We start from the raw sequence: 19,508 nt of genomic DNA on the forward strand, positions 1-19,508 counted from the left end.
AATTGGTCATTCAACTATTATCACTAAACTATGATCTTCCAAACACCATGACCCAATTACAATCATTTGACCCTCACACCCGATTAGTCTGCCGGCCAATATCACTCGATCACGATACTCTGATTGACCACCATTGCTTGACTATTATCCTTCGACCATCATTGCTTGACTATTGTTCTCTGATCACCGTTATTCGACTATAGTCTCTCGACCACCATCGCTCAACTATGATTCCCTGATCGTCATCACTCAATTACGCTCTAGCCACTATTGCATGATTATAGTCCTTCGACCACTATCGTCTTACTGTGACCCTTTAACCAAGCCACCTGATTTTGTCTTCTGACCACCGTCATCAGACTAAAGTCCTTTGACCATCATCACCTTACTACGATCTTTCGACTATCATCACCTAATTACAGTTCTTCGATCAGCATTGGTAAAATATACTCATCGAATCACCATCATCAAAGACTTATAGTCATTTGATCATTACATCTAGCATCATCAATGCCTATTGACCTTGTTACCAATAGAAACTATGAAAAATACTGATAGAATTGTTTAAACAAGGACAATTTTGTATTTTCTTTTTCATTTTAAGGATTTTTCACATAATTTTTTTGACATCTCTCATAATTTTTTTTTTATTTATATATGTGTGTTAGATATTCGAAATAAATCTTATTTCTTCTCTATTGGTCTCCCTACTATTTTTTAGAGCTGTCAACAAACTTGAATCTATAATAACTTGGAGTTAACGACATATTTAAATTCACTATTTATTATTATGCCTTTCCGGGTAAGAAATTAAGTTTTTTTAAGCTAAGTTGATTAAAAATTCTCTCCATTTGTTGACTTGACTTATAACATGTCATAATAAAATAATATGATAATTTAAATTAATGCTAAAGTAAATTTATCAATTTAATAAATCTAATATTAAATTATTACACAAAGAGAAATCTTATCATTATCCAACTTATTTGTGTTTAATTTTGAGTAATCTATATTTTCCTCTTTTTTCTATTGTGCTAAAAATTTAATATAATAAATTTCATTTAATTTATACACTCGTATTTTTATAAGTCAATAAAAAGTCTTCGTTGTGGGGAGAGATTATTACGTGCGGAGTCTGGACCGGATAATCATCTGTTTTTTGTGAGTGTGCACAGTAAAATCATAGTTACTATTCACCACTGCGCACACTCATAAAAATTGAATGTAGTTCGGTCCGAACTCCACGCGTATTATGAAGGTAGCAACACACTTCTATCAAAAACTAATTGAACTCTTCAGCAAAAAACTTGTGAAACCACTCCCTAAGCATGAGTATTTGACGTAATTTTTTTAATTAAATATATAATATAAATCTTATAGATTATATTTTTACTTTGAAAAAATAGCGAACCTCACCTAATATATACAATTAATTAAAGTTTTTTCTAGTATCATTATAATAACCTTATATCAGTTACATAAAAAAAATTGATTATGATATTTTGATTAAATTTAATTAAAATGCTATTAGGATGCTTTGAAATCAATATAATATAAAAAAGTTAAAGAAACTTATATTATGTTCTAAAATAAATTATGTTATGATGAGCATTAATGCTATTCAATTTATCTTAAAATTAATATTATATATATAACTTTTATAATACTCTAATTTAAAATAAATTTAAAATTCACTATCATTTAATTTTATTCTAATAAAAAATTTATTAGAGCCGCCTAAATTCAGAAAGCAGTCAAAAACTGGCCTGGTTTCTTGTGGGGGAGAGATATTGCATCCGACGGGTTGTCCTGCCTCTTTTGCTTCGTTTCTTCTCTCTACGAAGCCCGCAAAACTTTCCTAAACTCCTATATCTCCATTAACAAGCACCGAAGTCACCACTACGAGCACTACCGCCATAACCACCATCATCACCACCACAACCACCACTACTAACTTACGGCTTTTTCGTCCCTCCGCCGGACCGCCATAGATGTCCCGCTTAGACCGCTCCCTACCTCTCGACTCCGTCATCTCCCTCTTACATCTCCCCTCCAAACGCAATTGCGACTGCTGTGCCTCCCTTGACATCACCCAATCACTCCATTTCGACGCCGCTGTTTACATGCGAGATGCCGACATCGACCACACAGTACTCCATTTCTTCGTCCGCGTATTCTCTAAAACCCTAGTGCTCCATGCTACCGCCGATTCAACTGTTGAATCCATAATCGCGCGGATAAGCTCTGTTACTGGAGTAATATCGACCGATCATCGCCTCATTTACCGCAATCGGCTTCTTTCTGAAGGTTCGACCCTTGCCGAGTGCGCCATCGAGAAGGACACCACTCTTCACCTCACATGCCGACTTTGGAGCTCGAGGTTCCCCAGCTCATGGCAGGTTCTCGACGAGATGCTCTCTGCGATCACAGACATGCTTGCCCTTGGTGAACCTGACGGTAAAGGTATTCCTAGTATTGTATCCCTTGTTAAAAAATTCCTTGCAATGACCCCCAAAATGGATGATGATGCCGTTGGGCATTTTCAAGTTTTAATTTCGGCAAAGGCCCATATTGCTTTTGTGAAACTTTATTTGTCACAGTTCAAGCAAATTAGAGCAATTGGAAAAGAAGTCATTTTCCTTTTCTTCACTTGGAATTCACTATACCTTTCGAAGCCTGCATTCCTTCAGTGTACTCCAATATTGTTTGAATTCTGTAAATTGCTTGCTGGGACGGTTAGCAAGATGGATTCCCTTTATATTTCTTGCCGAAGCGCTCTGGGGTCTTTGCTAGTGTCTCAGGACCGAAAGTTTTACTTGAATGGAACGAGGGATATGGTAACTAAGCTCTACCCTTTTGTCGCGGAGCTGTCTGAGGCAAATTTCATGTTTCCATCAGAAAGAAGTTATTTGGCATCTGATCGTGTTATTGATTTCTCTAACTTCTTAAAAGCTCTGCGACTAGCAATACGAGGATGGTTGGGAGGGGAAGGTTCCGTTCCGGAATCAATGTACAAGAGCCCTCTCGACATGTGCGAGGAATGGGCTACTGTTTTGCATGCAGTATTTCTAAAACTTCTGGAGAAAGTTGACCAGGGTCTAGATAATGTAGACCAGTTTATGGTTCTGAATACTGGTGCAAAAATTGATTCTGAGTTGGTGCGTTGGAGTAACATTCTACCTATTCTTCGTGAATGCCATAATTTTGCTAAAATTTATGAGAATGCAGGTCAGTTGCTGCACGCTGTTCTGCTTGCACGGAAAGTCCCCTTGAATGCTCTCATTAAACATGTCGGGAGGAGTGAGGATCAGCGTTGGCTTCTTAAGTTCAAAGATATCACTGATTTTGAAACGAGAAAAAAATTGGTGATGATGTTGTTCCCTGATAGAAGTTCTGTTTTTCAGGAGTTTCATGAAATGCTTATAGACAGGCCTCAACTGTTAAACGAGTCATTTGAGTACATTGGCCAAGTTGAGGCCAGTGCACTGCGAGGTGAGCTTTTTGTGGTGTTCAAAAATGAAGAAGCTACAGGTCCTGGTGTTTTAAGGGAGTGGTTTCGTTTAGTGTGCCATGCAATCTTTAGTCCTCAACATGTCCTCTTCTTGTCATGTCCTAATAATCCTAGAAGGTTCTTTCCAAATCCTGGTGGGTTCATTCTTACTTGAAATTATTTTTCATGACTTATTTTGACTACAATTGGCATTTTGTGTTTTTCTTGATTTCCTAGATTATGATTCCATTTATATACATTTAAAGGATATTGTGCTATAGTTTAAATGAAGAGCATACGACATTTTATCTATTCTTATAAGCCTTTTATGTTTTTTTAGCTGATTATCGTTATGTTAATGCATAAAAGGGGGAAATTATAGTTCAGATTTATTAGCCTTTAAGAAATATTTGATGTCAATAGTAGCTCCTAATTCTTTTACAGGCACTGGATTGAATATACACTGTCATGTGTACATAATAGAGTTTGATCCCATAAAGAAGACTTGCGAATCCAAAAATTTTAAGTTTTTTCAAATATTCTTTTTATAAATTTTATTATCAATTTATGTTACATCACATTCTTATGTAAATATAGGGATGTTAATTCTTTATGCATCTTTTAGTTGTTGAATTTTTTTTTTTTGAATTTGAAGACATTTCTTTTACCAGATTACCCGAGATTTTACATCATAATTCAAGTCTAAACTTGATTGATAAGCTCTTGCTTTCTTTCTATTTTCTCTATTTTTATGATAATTTTTTTCCTAGGTCGAAGAGTAATTTAATTTAATCACTTCAGGTGTATGCCTGGATTTCAATTCTGTGCATGAGCTGTTGATATGTTGTCACTAAGTACATTGGGAACTAGATGGGTGAAGAAACTGTTCGTTCCTTCTAGTAGGGTATCTACCATGCATTGATCCACACATTAGATTTATTTTAAAAAAATTTATATCAATATCTAAGTTTCAAGTAACTATATATGTTAAATGCTGATGCATTTAGATTTTTGCATTATTTTTGTTTTGAACAATATTAGTTATATTTTCTATTTTTGTTTTATTTTTATGCTATCCAATAATGGTGGTAAATCCAATGATCATGGTAGGAAAAGGTTTGGTTTATGCTTGCCTTGGGTTTGCCAGTTTTGGGGTCCACCTTATCCTTTGGGTTGTTTTTTGGTTTCAAGAGGGCCTTGGCTGTTTTCGGTTTGAGCTTTAGCTGTTGAAATTCTAGTGGTGCCAGCTCATTAATATCTAGTGGAGGTGTAGCTCATTATGAGCTGATGTTTAGCTCTGAAATTAGAGAAGTGTGCAAGCTTTTGGGTGTGTGGAACTTGTCTTTTCCTCTTCTTGTTGCCTCTTGGGCTGCTGATGATGCAACATTGTTATGAGAACTAAAAATATGTTCTTTCATTCGTGTAACAACTCTGTTTATTACTTTATAACAATAATTTTATTTCAAATAAACTTATGTCTTTTACTCGTGAAAAATTGCACTTGAACACTAAACTTCCATGTAAGATCTTTTATATTTCACATTGGACGTGTTTTAGAACTTCTAAACATTTTCAAATAATGCTAAGTTGAAAAGTTCATTCAAAACATAGAACACGAAATGATGAATCAAAGAAAACGATTTCTAAATAAAGAAACAAATAAGAGAGGAGATAAAATAATTTAAGACGAAGAAGTGCTATAAATTAGGGTTGCTAGCATGGTAGGGACGCCGACAAAGATGTGATGCCAAGGGTAGTGATGACAATAGAGCACCATTGAAGGAGGTGGGAAAGCCATAGTGGCATAGTCTTGCATACCGAATTCCTTGTGTCATGCTGCTCGTGATGGTCCTGACGTTCTCAATTTAACATTTTAGTTTTTTTTTTTTTTCTGAATGAAATAGGTTTAGATTTAAATTGTAAGGGTAATTGGGCTTTGGGATCATAGATTGAAAAGCGCCCAATACCATCAGATGGAGGCTTGTCTCATAAAAAATTCATTGAGGAGTGCCTCAATTGATTTTTACCTCAATTATTCCATGTGAGGCTTGTACCACTCAACTTTTTTTTTGTTTGCCTTGGTTTGTGGAGTGTTTCAATTGCATATTTTTAAACTTTAGGCAAACAACTAAAGATAAGAAATTAACGCGTGGAAATGAAAAAAACGAGCAATTTAAATATATTAATAGTGTTTTAGCTCTAACAAACTTGCGTCCACTCTTTCATATCTCCTTGGAGTTCCATTAACATAGTCCTTTGTGAACTGCAAGCAGAGAACCTCCTTCTTCTTCAGGCAGAGAAACTCATTGCCTCTTGTTCAAGGGAAGAGGCAAAGCTAGTCCTAGAAATGTCAGTAGAACGTGATGAATTAAATTATTGGAATACTATGCGATTCTAATCCCAAATTTACACTATTTATGAACTTTTATAAAGAAATTTGTAAGTGGAGATCTATCACTTTGACCGGGATTGGCTTTGTGTGTAGAAAGTTTGCACATATGCTTAAGATTGCTTGTTATGATTTCCAATGGTTCTAGTGGGGTTTTTTGATGCTATAATGATAATTGACAGAATAAAATATGTCCTAGCTTTTGCTGATTGCCGCCTCTTAGTCAACATAGCCACTACATTTCATTTGTTCTAGAAAATTTTGATCCATGAATGATCATGCTGCATATCTGTTGACATTTTGTTCTAATCTGCTGATTTTGACGGAGACGCATGTTGTATGAGTTTATAAAACTGATGTAAGAGCTTCAATTTGTTTTGAATCCTGGGTTGTTGTTCTTTTTAGTTTCCAATTAGGAACATTTGATTCGTTTATAGTGAATTAACTATTATGCTCTTTATGCTTTTAAGAAGATGAAGGAGACACTGTTAGCCGGCCCAAGGAGGGCCCGCTGAATTGGTCCATCCAGGACTGGTTCAGGTGTATCAAAGGCGACCAAGGGTGGGGTGGAACTAGGAAGAGAGAGAGAAGAGGGGGGCGGCTGGTGTGATGGGGTCCACACACTAATTAGTGATGGGTTGGAGGGAAAATCTGAAATTAAGGGCTGTTTAGGGAATTAGAAATTATCCTTTTTCTTTAATTTCTTTTTTCTTGTTAGGGTTAGGGTCTATGATGCACTGACACGGACACGTCGACACGGACACGACACAGACACGAGACACAGCATTTTTAAAAAATATAGGACACGGGTGCGGCGTTGACACGGCATAATAATTTTTTAATATAATATATAGAAATTATGACGACATTATATTAAAAATGACAAGGAATAATAAATCAATTTAATGATAACTTGTTTAGCTTATAACATAAAAATGTTTAGTACAAAATATTAGTACAACCACAAAAATATAAGCAAAAAACCATTTAGTACAACATGAAGGTCCAACTACTCAATAGAGGGAATGATAGAATTAGGTTCAGATGTTGATTTTTGACCATCAATATCATCATCATTGAATATCATTGCTTCCAACTCTGGTTCATCTAGAGAAAGATTTGTAACCTCCAATAATCTCATATCATCAAGGCACTCGAACCCATCTCCAGTAACATCCCACATCTTATTATCACATGTCATATAAAGTGAGGTTTTCCTTGATAGAAGACGAAGATTATATTCCTCCTAAATCATAATGGATATTCTCTATTTCTCCTAAGTGCGGATGTTGATTTGATGTTGTGGATAGAAAATAAGAAATTTAGTTTAAATCCCGCAAAATACAAGAAATTATATTTTAAAAAATTCATAAAATATTTAAGATACGCGTGTCCGACACGCGTGTCCAATTTGCATTTAATATTTTTTAATCAGACACGTTTTCGATGTGTCCGACACATGTCGGAGGAGTTTCGGACGAGTGTCGTGTCGGACACTGCACTCCTCTTTGAGGAGAAGTGTCGGTGCATCATAGGTTAGGGTTATAATTGAATTGGAGAAGAGATTTGAGATCTAGGATATGTTCTTTTGGGCTCTAGGCTTTGCTAGAGATTTGGAGAGTTGTTTCTTCCTCTCGAATTGAAGAAACTTGTATCTTGTATTGTTTTCTTGTTCGTGGATTGAATAGAATAAGTTTCTTTGTGTTTTCTCTCCAATTTTCTAAAATTTGTACGTCGTATTACTAATTTCTCTCTGAAATCAACATATTTCTGATAGGAAATACTTAAGTTTGCAAGTAATCCTAACGTATTTACTTGAGTTTGTAAGCAACCCTAGTAATAATTGGCTCAAAACAACGAGAAGAAACAAGAAACTTGGACAAATAAAACTTAGAAGCAATAGATTGCGATAATGGAATTAAAACAAAGCAAAACTCAAAGCAAGATACAATTGATCTTCAATTCGAGAGGATCTTCTCCCAATCTCTAGATTGTAGATCTAGAGCCCAAGGAGCCCAGGAACTCTCCAAAAGAACAAACAATATAAGCATGCCGTAACCCTAGCCCCTCTCATCATCTTTAAATACATCCTTCCTAATTAAAAGCTTCTTAATATAATTTTATTTCAAATTCCTCTCTTACATGAACCGCCCCTTCTCTCTCTCTAGTTGCCGCTCAAGGAGGTGGGATCCGCCCGTTTAAGAGGAGACGGCCTCCTGTAAGTCCGAACTGACCCCTCCTGGACCGGTTTAGGCTGCTTAGTAACAATACCCCCTTCCCAAAGAACCACATTGTCCTCAATGTGGAAATTGGGAAACTGATGTTTCACCCTCTCATAAGGTTCCCACACGGCATCGTATTTCGAAAGATTTTTCCACTTGATTAGTACTTCTTTAGCTTCATCTCCTTTCTGGCGAACCCCCATCAACTCTAAAGGTTCCATAATCACCTATAAATCCTCTATGAGTGTCACAGGTAACTCTGGGCTAGTTGTATAATCTCCAATGGCTCTTCTCAGCTGGGATACATGAAAAATCGGATGTATAGTTGCCGTTGGTGGTAATTTCAGATGGTACGCAACCGCTCATATTTTCTCCAATACCTCGTAATGTCAAAGTACCTAGGGGCTAGCTTCTCATTCCTCCTATTGGTGACTGTCTTCTGTCTATACGGTCGGAGCTTTAAGAACACCCTCTCCCCCACTTCAAACTGGATGTCCTTCCTATGCCCATCAGCTTGTTTCTTCATAATATGTTGAGCTCTCAGTAGATGTCTCTTCAACTCGTCTAGCACTCAATCCCTCTCCTCCAAGTACTCCTCCACTGAAGAAACTGGAGTACTGCTACTCCCAAAGTGCACCAAGTGGGGATGTCATGTCCGTACAACACCTTGAATGGGGTCATCTGTGACGCCGAATGAAAAGAGGTATTGTATCAGTACTCAGCCTACGATAGCCACTTAGCCCATAGCTTTGGTGTCTCTGACACAAAACACCTCAGGTAAGTCTCCAAGCTCCTATTGACTACTTCTGTTTGGCTATCCGTCTGTGAGTGGTAAGCTGTGCTCCTCTTTAGAACTGTTCCCTGTAATCTGAACAACTTCCTCCAAAAGTGGCTGTGGAACACCTTATCTCTATCTGATACTATCGCCTCTGGTACTTCATGTAATCAGACCACCTCTCTGATGAAAGCTAAAGCCATTTTCACTACTGTGTAGGCGTGTCGGAGGGGGATGAAATGTGCATACTTGTTCAGCTTGTCCACCACCACTAAAATCACCATGAACCTTCTGAACGGGGCAACTCATCTATGAAGTCCATGAATATCTCCTCCCATACTCGTCCCGGTAGAGCCAACGACTGTAGTAGTCCTCCTGGTGACTTGGCTAAGTATTTGTTCCTTTGACAGATCTCACATCTAGACACCATCTCCTATCTACATATTTATTCATCCCCTTCCAGTAAAGCTCCAAAGCTAGCCTCTTGAATGTCTTATGCACTCCTGAATTGCCCTCCCATTGTGCTCCCATGAAACTTCTGGAGTAAGTTTGGGATGTGGATCGAAGACCAGGGCATTACAAACCTCCCCTAATACAGCAGTCTACCCCCCTCCAATGACTACCCTGGGTGGCTACCCTCTTCCTTCAGTAAATATGTCATGATTTTTCCCAAATCCTCATTTCTAGCACTTTCCTTTCTAATAGCCTCCCAATCAAGCATCAAAACAAAAGATAGTGCCACTGTCTGCAGCTCCCCCATACATCAAGACAAGGCATGTGCTGCCTTGTTCTCCACTCCTGGCCTGTACTGAATCTCAAAATTATACCCCAACAACCTGGACAACCATCTTTGATGCTTCTCTGTTACCATCCACTATTCCAGCAGGTATTTCAAGCTCTGTTGATTTGTCCTTACATTGAAATGCCTCTCATGTAGATAGGGCCACCACTTCTGGATGGCCAACACGATGGTCATTAATTATCTCTCATAGACAGACTTCAGCCTGGCTATAGCAGTCAAAATATGGCTGAAATAGACAATAAGCATATGATTCTGCATAAGCATTGCTCCCAATACGTACCTGGATGCATCGTTTTTCACTATGAATATTTGAGTGAAATTTGGCAACGCTAGGACCGGTACCGTTGTCATAGCCTTCTTCAAGCTCTCAAATGCTGAAGTGTCCGCCTTCTCCCATAGGAACCCGTCATTCTTCAACTGCTCAATGAGTGGCCATGCTATGATGTTGTACTCCTTTATAAACCTTCTGTAGTAACTCGTCAATTTTAGAAATCCCCTCAGCTCCTTCAGATTTTTAGGCACTGACCACTTTAGTATTGCCTCAATTTTGGACTAATCTGCAACCTCCCCTTCTTTTGATACAATATGGCCCAAGTACTCTACATTGGCTTGTGCGAAGCAACACTTTTTCAAATTGTCTCTTAGCTGGTGCTCTTGCAGCACCTCTAACACCTTTTTTAAATGCTCCAAGTGCTCATCTTCTGTCCTACTTTAGACTAGGATGTCATCGAAGAATACCAGTACGAGCCGTCTGAGATAATATTTGAAAACCTTATTCATAAGTGCTTGGAAAGTGGTTGAAGCATTGGTGAGGCCAAAAAACATCACTAGGAACTCATAGTGTCCCTCATGAGTTATGAAGGCAGTTTTGGGCACATCCTCCATTCGGATCTGATGGTATCATGATTTCAAGTCTATCTTGCTGAATATCATTGTTCCACTCAATTCATCTAGCAGCTCGTCAACAATTGGTGTAGGAAACTTGTTAGGTATAATTTTCTTGTTGAGCGCTCTATAGTCCACACAAAATCGCCAGATGCCATCCTTCTTCTTCACCAATAGAATTGGACTAGAGAAGGGACTGTGCTGGGTCTGATGATTTCTGCCTCCAGCATCTCTCTAATTAACTTTTTGATTTCATCTTTTTGAAACTGAGGGTAGCGATAAGGCCGTACACTGATGGGTGACACATCCTCCAACATATTGGCGTGCTCCTGCTCCCTCTACGGTGGCAATCCATAAGGTGGCTGAAACGCTTCTTGGAACTGCTTAATCAACGGTTGTATGAAGATGGGTATGTCCTCTCGCTTTAATCTAGCTCCCTCCAAATTGTGCAGCTACACCAAATGTCCTCCGCCTGCCAACTGTATATCCCTCACTATAGTTTTAAGAGAAAAATGGATTTGGATAGCCCTGCATCTCCCTTTAATCACCACCTTTCTTCCATCTACCATCAACTTCATCGTGAGTGCTCCTCAATTCACTTTGGTGTCTCCCAAAGTTTATAGCCATCTCATCCCCAGGATGACATCTGGTACTACCAAGCACCAGTGGAAGAAAATCTTCCCTCACCTGAATCCCCTATATAGTCAGTAGCACTTTGCAAATCTCCTGACCTTTCTCCACTTTCCCCGTACCCATCATCATCCCGTAACAACCAGTATCCACCAATCTCACTCCCAATTGGTCGACGACCTGAGTGGAAATAAAATTGTGAGTAGCAGTAGCCCCACTATCAATCAGCACCACTACCTCTCTGTCCTCTATCTCCCCCTTCACCTTTATGGTATGATTCGTAGTGAATCCTACCAATGTGTTCAGGGAAACCTCAGCCATATCCAAATGTAGCTTCACCTCCGTCTCCTCATCTGTCTCCTCCTCACCTCCCTCAGTTTCCTCGTCATCATAGACAGTGAGAACCTGAAGAGTTCGGTCCTTACACCGATGCCCTGACGTATACTTTTCATCGCACCTAAAGCACAACCCCTTAGCCCTCTTCTCCTGCATCTCTTTTTATGTCAGCCACTTAAAAAGTTTTCTCACTCCCTCCAACTGTCTTCTCCTTGGTGACCTTCCGACTCCCTCCTGCTGCAGGACCTTTAGGTGCTAGATGGGTGGTCATCATCCTGTTAGTTCCCCCTATGCTGCTACTCCTAGCTCCCCTCTCCATATTTCTCTGATTTTCGACTAGCTGGGCCAACTTCATGGCCTCCCCCAAGTCACGGGGCATTAGAACCTGCACTGCTGCTCGAATATCCGCCTTTAACCCCTTCATGAAATTTCCCTCCAATATCGTATCTGATAATCGCTCCACCCTACTGGCTAGGTGCTCAAATCGTTCATGGTAGTCTGCTATTGATCCCTTTTACGTCAGAGCAAAGAACTGCTCATAGAAATCTCATCCCGTGTCGGTTTAGAAACGTTCTGTTATTCAGTTCTTGAATTCCCTTCACTTCCTGATAGGTCTCCTCTGGTCTCTCCACTAATACCAAGACAGAGCCTTTCCTTCCAAGCACAAACCTGCCGCTGTCAACTTCTCCTCCATCAGCTCATTGACGGCAAAGTATCGCTTCACCTTATAAATCCACCCATACGCATCTTCTCCTTCAAATATGAGCATCTTCAACTTCCTAACCTTCTGGTCGCCACAATTCCCCCTTATTCTTCCATAGTTTCCCCTCTCCCAAGCGCTAGACCCTCCCCACGTCTCCCAATCTTCCCTTGCCCTGCCATTGCCCATAACCCCTTCAAATTCCCCCCTTATTTCTTCAAAATCAGCACTCGACGGCCATAGTATCCCTCCTGGCGTTCCCCATATACGCCTCCTCTTTCTTCCATCTTGATAGGCTCCAGATGGGGTCTTCTTCTCTCTACTTTCATGATTCCACCTCATCTTCCTCCTTACGGATTTCAGAATTTGTGCTTTTCTCTTCCACACCTTTTGCCATGAAAGCCACCATTTGGTTTTGAATTTCTAACATTTTCTTCATCATGTCCCAGAGATCGGCTACTTGTCCTTCCATGGAGGAATTTCTAACATTTTCTTCATTATGTCCCCTTCAAGCCTTTCTTCCTAAGCATCCACATTTTTGGCTGCCATTACAATCCGGAGTTTGTAGATTCACAAAATCTGAAATTGGGACTAAAAAAATAGCAACTTCCTCCTTTTCCGAGCCAAAAACTAATGCTGGAATTTGCCAAAATAGCCCTCCATCGGTCCCAAGACTTGCTCTGATACCAATTTGATAGGAAATACTAGAGTTCGCAAGTAATCCTAACAGATTTACTTGTTTTCGCAAGCAACCCTAGCAATAATTGGCTCAAAACAGTGAGAAGAAACAAAAAACTTGGACAAATCAAACTAGAAGCGATAAATTGCGATAGTGGAACAAAACAAAGCAAAACTCAAAGCAAAATACAATTGATCCTCAATTCGAGAGGAGGATCGTCTCTCCCAATCTCTAGTTGTAAATCTAAAGCCCAAGATGTCGAGGAACTCTCCAAAAGAACAAACAATACAAGCATGCCCTAACCCTAGCATCTTATGCTCTTTAAATACATCCTTCCTAATTAAAAGCTTAATAATATAATTTTATTTCAAATTCCTCTCTTGCATGAACCGCCCCCTCCTCTCTCTCTAGTTGCCGCCGAAGGAGGTGGGACCCACCCACTTAAGTAATGGGTTTAAGAGGAGAAGGCTTAGTCCGCCTCCTATAAGTCCGAACCGGCCCATCCTGTGCAAGTTTAGGCTGCTTCATAATAATTTCATGCTATTTTCACCAATTATTGTTACGTTTGCTTGCAAACTCAAGATTTTTCCCTTATGGTTACTTGCGAACTCAAGTATTTTCTATCAAATTAGTATCAGAGCACGTCGATCCAAAGGATGATTTCTACCACCGGGGTGTTGATTTTGAAAGAAGAAGAGGGGAAGGTGATGAAGGGTTCGGGTATGATCGTCGGAGGAAAGATCGTTACAATTGGGGAATACATCCTCTTCAGGGGATGGGAGATTATGGAGGATTCTGGAGAAACGGGGGTGACCCGAAGGTGAGAAAGCTTAAGATGCCAATCTTTTGAGGGCGAGGATGCACATGGATGGATTTACAAGGTGGGGCGATACTTTGCAATCAACGAGATGATAGAGGAGAAATTGACAGCTGCAGGACTGTGCTTAGAAAGGAATGCATTGGCATGATACTAGTGGCGGGACATGAGGCGACCCATTCGGCGCTAGAGGGAGTTCAAAGATTGCTTATTAGAACGTTTCTGAACCAGTAGGGGAAGAGTCTTTCATGAGCAGTTTTTCGTCCTGACGCAGTAGGGGACTGTGAAAGAGTACTGTGACAGGTTCGAGTACCTTACTAGTAGGCTAGATTTACTCTCAGAGATAGTACTATAAGGGAATTTTATGAAGGGCCTTAAACTGGAGATCCGAGCAGCAGTTAGGGTGATGAGGCCATGAGACTTGGGGGAAGCCATGGAGTTAACACAGTTGGTGGACCAGAAGTATCTAAAGAGGGGAGCTAGGGGGAGTAACTCAAGGGGGGGGGGGGTCATATAAGATGGCCACCACCTTCTTAGCTTCCAAAGTGCTTACACCAGACAGTTTGAGAGAGGTATCAAGGAAGAAGGGTGGATGAGGGAGGAACTTCAAGAAGCTTACTGAGAAGGAGATACATGTGAAGAGGGCTAGAGTGTTGTGTTTTAGATGTGATGAGCAGTATGTGCCAAGGCATAGGTGTAAGGACTGAACTCTTCAGGTTCTCACCATCTGTGATGACGAGGAAACTAAAGAGGGAGGAGAGAGCGGGATAGTGGTGGAGGACGAAGAGAATTTGCATCTAAATTTTGCAGAAGTCTCTTTAAACTCTGTGGTGGGATTTATCCCGAATCATACCATAAAAGTAAGAGGAGAAATAACCGACAAGGAGGTAGTGGTGTTGATCGATAGTGGGACTACCCACAATTTTATCTCTAATTAGATTGTAAATCTATTGGGGGTGAAATTAGTGAACACTAGAGGCTATGGAGTGATGATGGGCATTAGGAAGGTGGAGATGGGTAGAGGAGTTTGTAAGAGAGTGGTGCTGACGATTTAGGGGATTCAGGTGGGGATGACTTTCTTCCCTTGGAGTTGGATAGTACTAATGTCATCCTGGGAATGAAGTGGCTGCAGACCTTTCGCCAAACCAAGGTCAATAGGGGAGCATTGAGGATGGAACTGGTGGTGGGAGGAAAGAGGATGGTGATCTAGGGCGATGTAGGGTTGTCCAGGGCCAGAGTATCTTTCAAATTCATGATCAAGACTATACATGAGGTGGGAGGTGGATATTTGGTGGAATTTCAACGCTTGGAGAGGTTCAGTGTGGGGGAAGAGGAAGACATTCTTCTTGCAGTACAACTCATACAACAGTTCAGTGAGGTGTTCCAACCACGTCAAGACTTACCACCACCCAGAAAGCAGGAGCATGCAATCATTTTGAAGGAGGGGGTGTTACTGATTAGCTTACGACCCTATCGCTACCCCAAAATTCAAAAGGATGAGATTGAGATGCTGATTAGGGAGATGTTGAAAGCGAGGATCTTTAGACAAAGTGTGAGTCCTTTCTCTTGTCCAATCTTACTGGTCAAGAAGAAGGATGAGAGCTGGAGGTTTTGTGTGGATTTCATGATGTTGAATAAGGAGACTGTGCCGGATAAGTTTTTCATCCCAGTGATCGATGAGCTACTAGATGAGCTGTATGAAGAAGTAGTGTTTTCCAATGTTTAAAATTGCGTATTCGGGTATTGAGGCGTTTTTCATTCGTGAGGCGAGGCGTAAGCCTCAAAATCAAAAGATTGCGTAAACATAAAATGATAAATTTTTTATATACTAATGAGTGAATAATATAAAACATAAAAAAAGCATAAGATATGAAGTGAAATCAAAATATCCCAATAATAAGACAACATGAAATATAGTTCAACTCAAAATTCAATCTTTTCTAAATCCCAATATTCTTTTCATTAACATATAATTCCAATTTCTAAAAAAAAATAGCAATGGTGTTTTCTAAGATGAACTTGAAGTCGGGCTACCATCAAATCAGGATGAAGGAAGATGATATTCAGAAGACGGCCTCCAGGATGCACGAGGGGCACTACGTGTTCTTGGTGATGCCATTTGGTCTCACAAACGCCCCTGCTACCTTCTAGTCATTGATGAATAGGGTGTTTAGATTGTACCTCTGGAGGTTTGTCTTAGTTTTCTTTGATGACATACTTATGTATCGCAAGATCGAAGAGGAGCACCTGGAGCATTTAATGGTGGTCTTTGGAGTTCTACAGGAGCATCAACTCAAGGCCAACCTGAAGAAATGCAGCTTTGCACATACTAGTATAGAGTACTTTGGATATGTGTTATCTCATGAGGGGTGGCAGCATATCCAGTCAAACTTGAAGCAATGGAGAAGTGGCCTCTACCTAGGAACTTGAGAGAGCTAAGGGGTTTCCTAGGATTGATGGGTTACTACCGGAGGTTTGTGAAGGGGTACAACAACATAGCTTTGCCTTTGACGGAGCCGTTAAAGAAGGATAGCTTTTTGTGGGGAGAAGCGGCTACCCAAGCTTTCGAGAAACTTAAGAAGGTAATGACCACAATACTCGCTTTGTCTTTACTAGACTTTAGTCAGACTTTTTTGGTGGAGACAGATGCGTCTGAATATGGGTTAGGGGCAGTGCTGATGCAGAATCATAGACCCATAGCCTACTTTAGTCAGGCTTTATCAGCTAGAGCTAGACTGAAGTCTGTATATGAATGAGAATTGATAGTCATTATGTTGGCTATTCAGAAGTCGCGACCATACCTGTTGGGACAATACTTCATCATCAGAACATATCAAAGGAGCTTGAAATATATTTTGGAGCAGAGAATGGTGACGGAGGAACATCAGAGGTGGCTATTTAAATTATAGAGGTACGATTTCGAGATCCAGTATCAACTAGGGTTGGAGAATAAGGCGGCTGATGCCTTATCCAGGTGTGGGGGAGAGCTCCAGGAGATGACCATTTCAATACCCCTGATGGTGGATTGGGGGGCTATCCGGGAAGAAAGTGTGCATGACGAATAGTTTAAGAAGATCTGAATGAATCTGCTAAAGGATAGAAGTAGCCACTCAAGCTATGCCCTCGAGGGGACAGGCTGTTGTACCAAGGGAGGTTTTTTGATGCCCAGAACTTCCATCCATATTCCACATCTATTGCAGGAGTTTCACGGGACTGCGGTTAGAGTCCATTCTAGAGTGTAGAGGACATATAGAAGATTGGCTATTGAATTATACTAGAAGGGTATGCATAAGAATGTGGAGGAGATAGTGGCGAGGTGCAAGGTTTGTCAGAGAAACAAGTACATGGAAAAGGCTCCCTTGGGGGTACTACAACCCTTAGCACTTCCAAACAGGGTATGGGAAGAAGTATTGATGGATTTCATAGATGACCTACCCCGATCTGAAGGGTTCATAGTCATTATGGCGGTGGTTGACAGACTGAGTAAGTATGCACATTTTATTCCCTTACGACACCCCTACACTGCCGTCACAGTGGCTGAAACATTATCAGAGAGGTGGTTAGACTGCACGGGGTTCCAGAATCAATAGTTTTTGACCGCGATAAGGTATTTCTCAGCCAGTTTGGATGGAGTTATTCAAGTTGCAGGGTACAATTCTTAAGAGAAGCATCACCTACCACTCTCAAATGGACGGGCAAACGGAGGTAGTCAACAGGAGCTTGGAGACTTGAGGTGTTTTGCTTCGGAAACACCAAGGATGTGGGCCAAGTTGTTAGCATGTGCTGAATATTGGTACAATACATCGTACCACTCAGCTTCTTAGATGACTCCTTTTTTAAGGTGCTGTATGGAAGGGATCCCCAAACTTGGTGCATTTTGGGCATGCAAACACACCAATTTTGTTAGTGGAGCAGTACTTGGAGAAAAGGGATATGATGTTAGAGGAACTAAAGAGACACTTGTTGAGGGCACTGTCAGTTCAGGCACCGAATCTTGGGTCGTCCAGACGATCAGTGTATGAACAAAAGTTCCAGAGAGAGCAAATCGTCCTGAGAAATTAATTAATCGTCCTGCGAAATCGTCCCAAGACGATGTTGGAATTTGGTCAGATCGTCCGGGACGATCGTGTTATTTAGCGAGTTCGTCCGGACGATCGTGCGATCGGCGTCCGGCGAATCAGAGCATTTAAAGCTGAAATCAGCTCATTTTGAAGAGAGAGAAAACTCAAATAATATCTAAAATCGTTTGAGGAGAGAGAAGGTCGAGGAGATTTGTGGAGAGAAGTTTGATTTCGGGCAAACGCCGGGGCCTTTTGTTCGTCGAGTACAGAGAATTCAGGAAATGGTGTACGCAAGGTAAGGCACATTCCGCCTTTCTCAATTTTCAGAACGGTGAAGTTTGAACGACTTTCTCTGTCCGGATTTCGTTTTAGTTAGCAAATTTTCGTCACGTTATTTTCCGATTGGTTCAGTTTTATCCAAACGTAACTTTTCGAATACTGTTTCACGAGTTGCAGCATACTCGCTGTCAAGTGGAGACACAACACGTGCGAATATCTTACATCCATTTCTCCTGGGAGCATTTGATTATTTTGGATTTTACCGGGTATTTTGATCTAGCGCGGGTGTTTTCTTCGCACTTGCACATATTTTGACTCGTTGTGCTAAATATGTTGTGACAAGTAGATAAAAAGTCTTATATTATCATTTCTAGGTGATATGTTCTGTGTAATTTTGGTATAAATTCTGATTTCCTGTCAAATCTTTGTAGTAAATCCGTATACTGCCGTTACGCATGGGAGACCGGATTTATGTACGATTTCTAATGTTGTCTCGGATTTGCTCTGAAATGACATGTTATGATTTGTTGTTATGCTTTTGAAGCTATAAAGGGGAAGGTGCTATAAGACACAATGTGAGCTATATAAAGGGGAAGTTCTGAGAGTTCTGAATAAAGTTCTGAAATTCGTATATCTGTTCTGTTCTAATGTGCTAATACGCCCCACAACAGCAAATTGGGCAGCTTATAGGGAAGTTCTGGGGTGCCTAGTAGCACAAGGGAGCTAATAAGGAGAGAAGATTCTGGTGATGACGCCAAGGGAGCATATATAAGGGGAGTCTGGTGCGTACCATCTGAAACACAAGGGAGATATAAGGGGAAGTTCTGAGATCTCGAAGGAAGATATGTTCTGAAAATATTTATGTACTGATTTAATTTGTTACTGACTTCACCTGATAATAGTTAATGTAAATGATAATGATTTCTATTTTCTGATTTCTGATCCTGTAATTCTGATTTCTGTATGTTATGATTCTGTTCTGTTGTCTGATATGATCTGATTCTGATATGTCACGTACGCATTCTGTCTGCTTCTGATATGACTTCTGATTGGAAGTTGATTTATACCTGATATCTGGTTTTCTGATTTCCGTATGTTCTGTCAGTATTGAATATGATGTATTTCTCTGTTTCTGTTCGATTTGATTATCGATCAATCTGTATCGATTCTGATGTCTGATTGCTGTTGTACGATGTACATGCTGTTCTGATCTGATCATGGATTCTCGTCTGATGTGTTGAATGTGACTCTGAGGATTTTGATTGGAGGTTTGATCTATATTGCTGAGAGCTGTTGTATGACTCATCCTTGTTTTCTGCGTTGGTTTTCAGTTCTGTGGCTAGGGGAAGGTAAATCTAAGCGAATTGAAGTCCGAGTTTGATCTTTATAGAAAAGTATTTTTTCTGCCCTTTATTTTGATATTTTGTTACAGTCGATTCGGCT

The 19,508-nt window shown here is 40.2% G+C and overlaps 1 protein-coding gene across 1 annotated transcript in view; it reads left to right on the plus strand.

The window, feature by feature from the left end:
* Nucleotides 1–1,756: 1,756 nt before the first annotated feature.
* LOC110100748 (E3 ubiquitin-protein ligase UPL5) overlaps nt 1,757–19,508 on the plus strand; it is a 33,186-nt gene continuing 15,434 nt past the window's right edge. The window contains exon 1 of the mRNA XM_020828396.2: nt 1,757–3,645. Within this exon, the coding sequence (XP_020684055.1) occupies nt 1,992–3,645 (1,654 nt within the window). The 5' untranslated portion in view covers nt 1,757–1,991. The remainder of the gene's footprint in view (nt 3,646–19,508) is intronic.

The sequence above is a fragment of the Dendrobium catenatum genome, unplaced genomic scaffold, assembly GCF_001605985.2.
Source record: "Dendrobium catenatum unplaced genomic scaffold, ASM160598v2 fragScaff_scaffold_1201, whole genome shotgun sequence".
In the NCBI taxonomy this organism is placed as follows: domain Eukaryota; kingdom Viridiplantae; phylum Streptophyta; class Magnoliopsida; order Asparagales; family Orchidaceae; genus Dendrobium; species Dendrobium catenatum.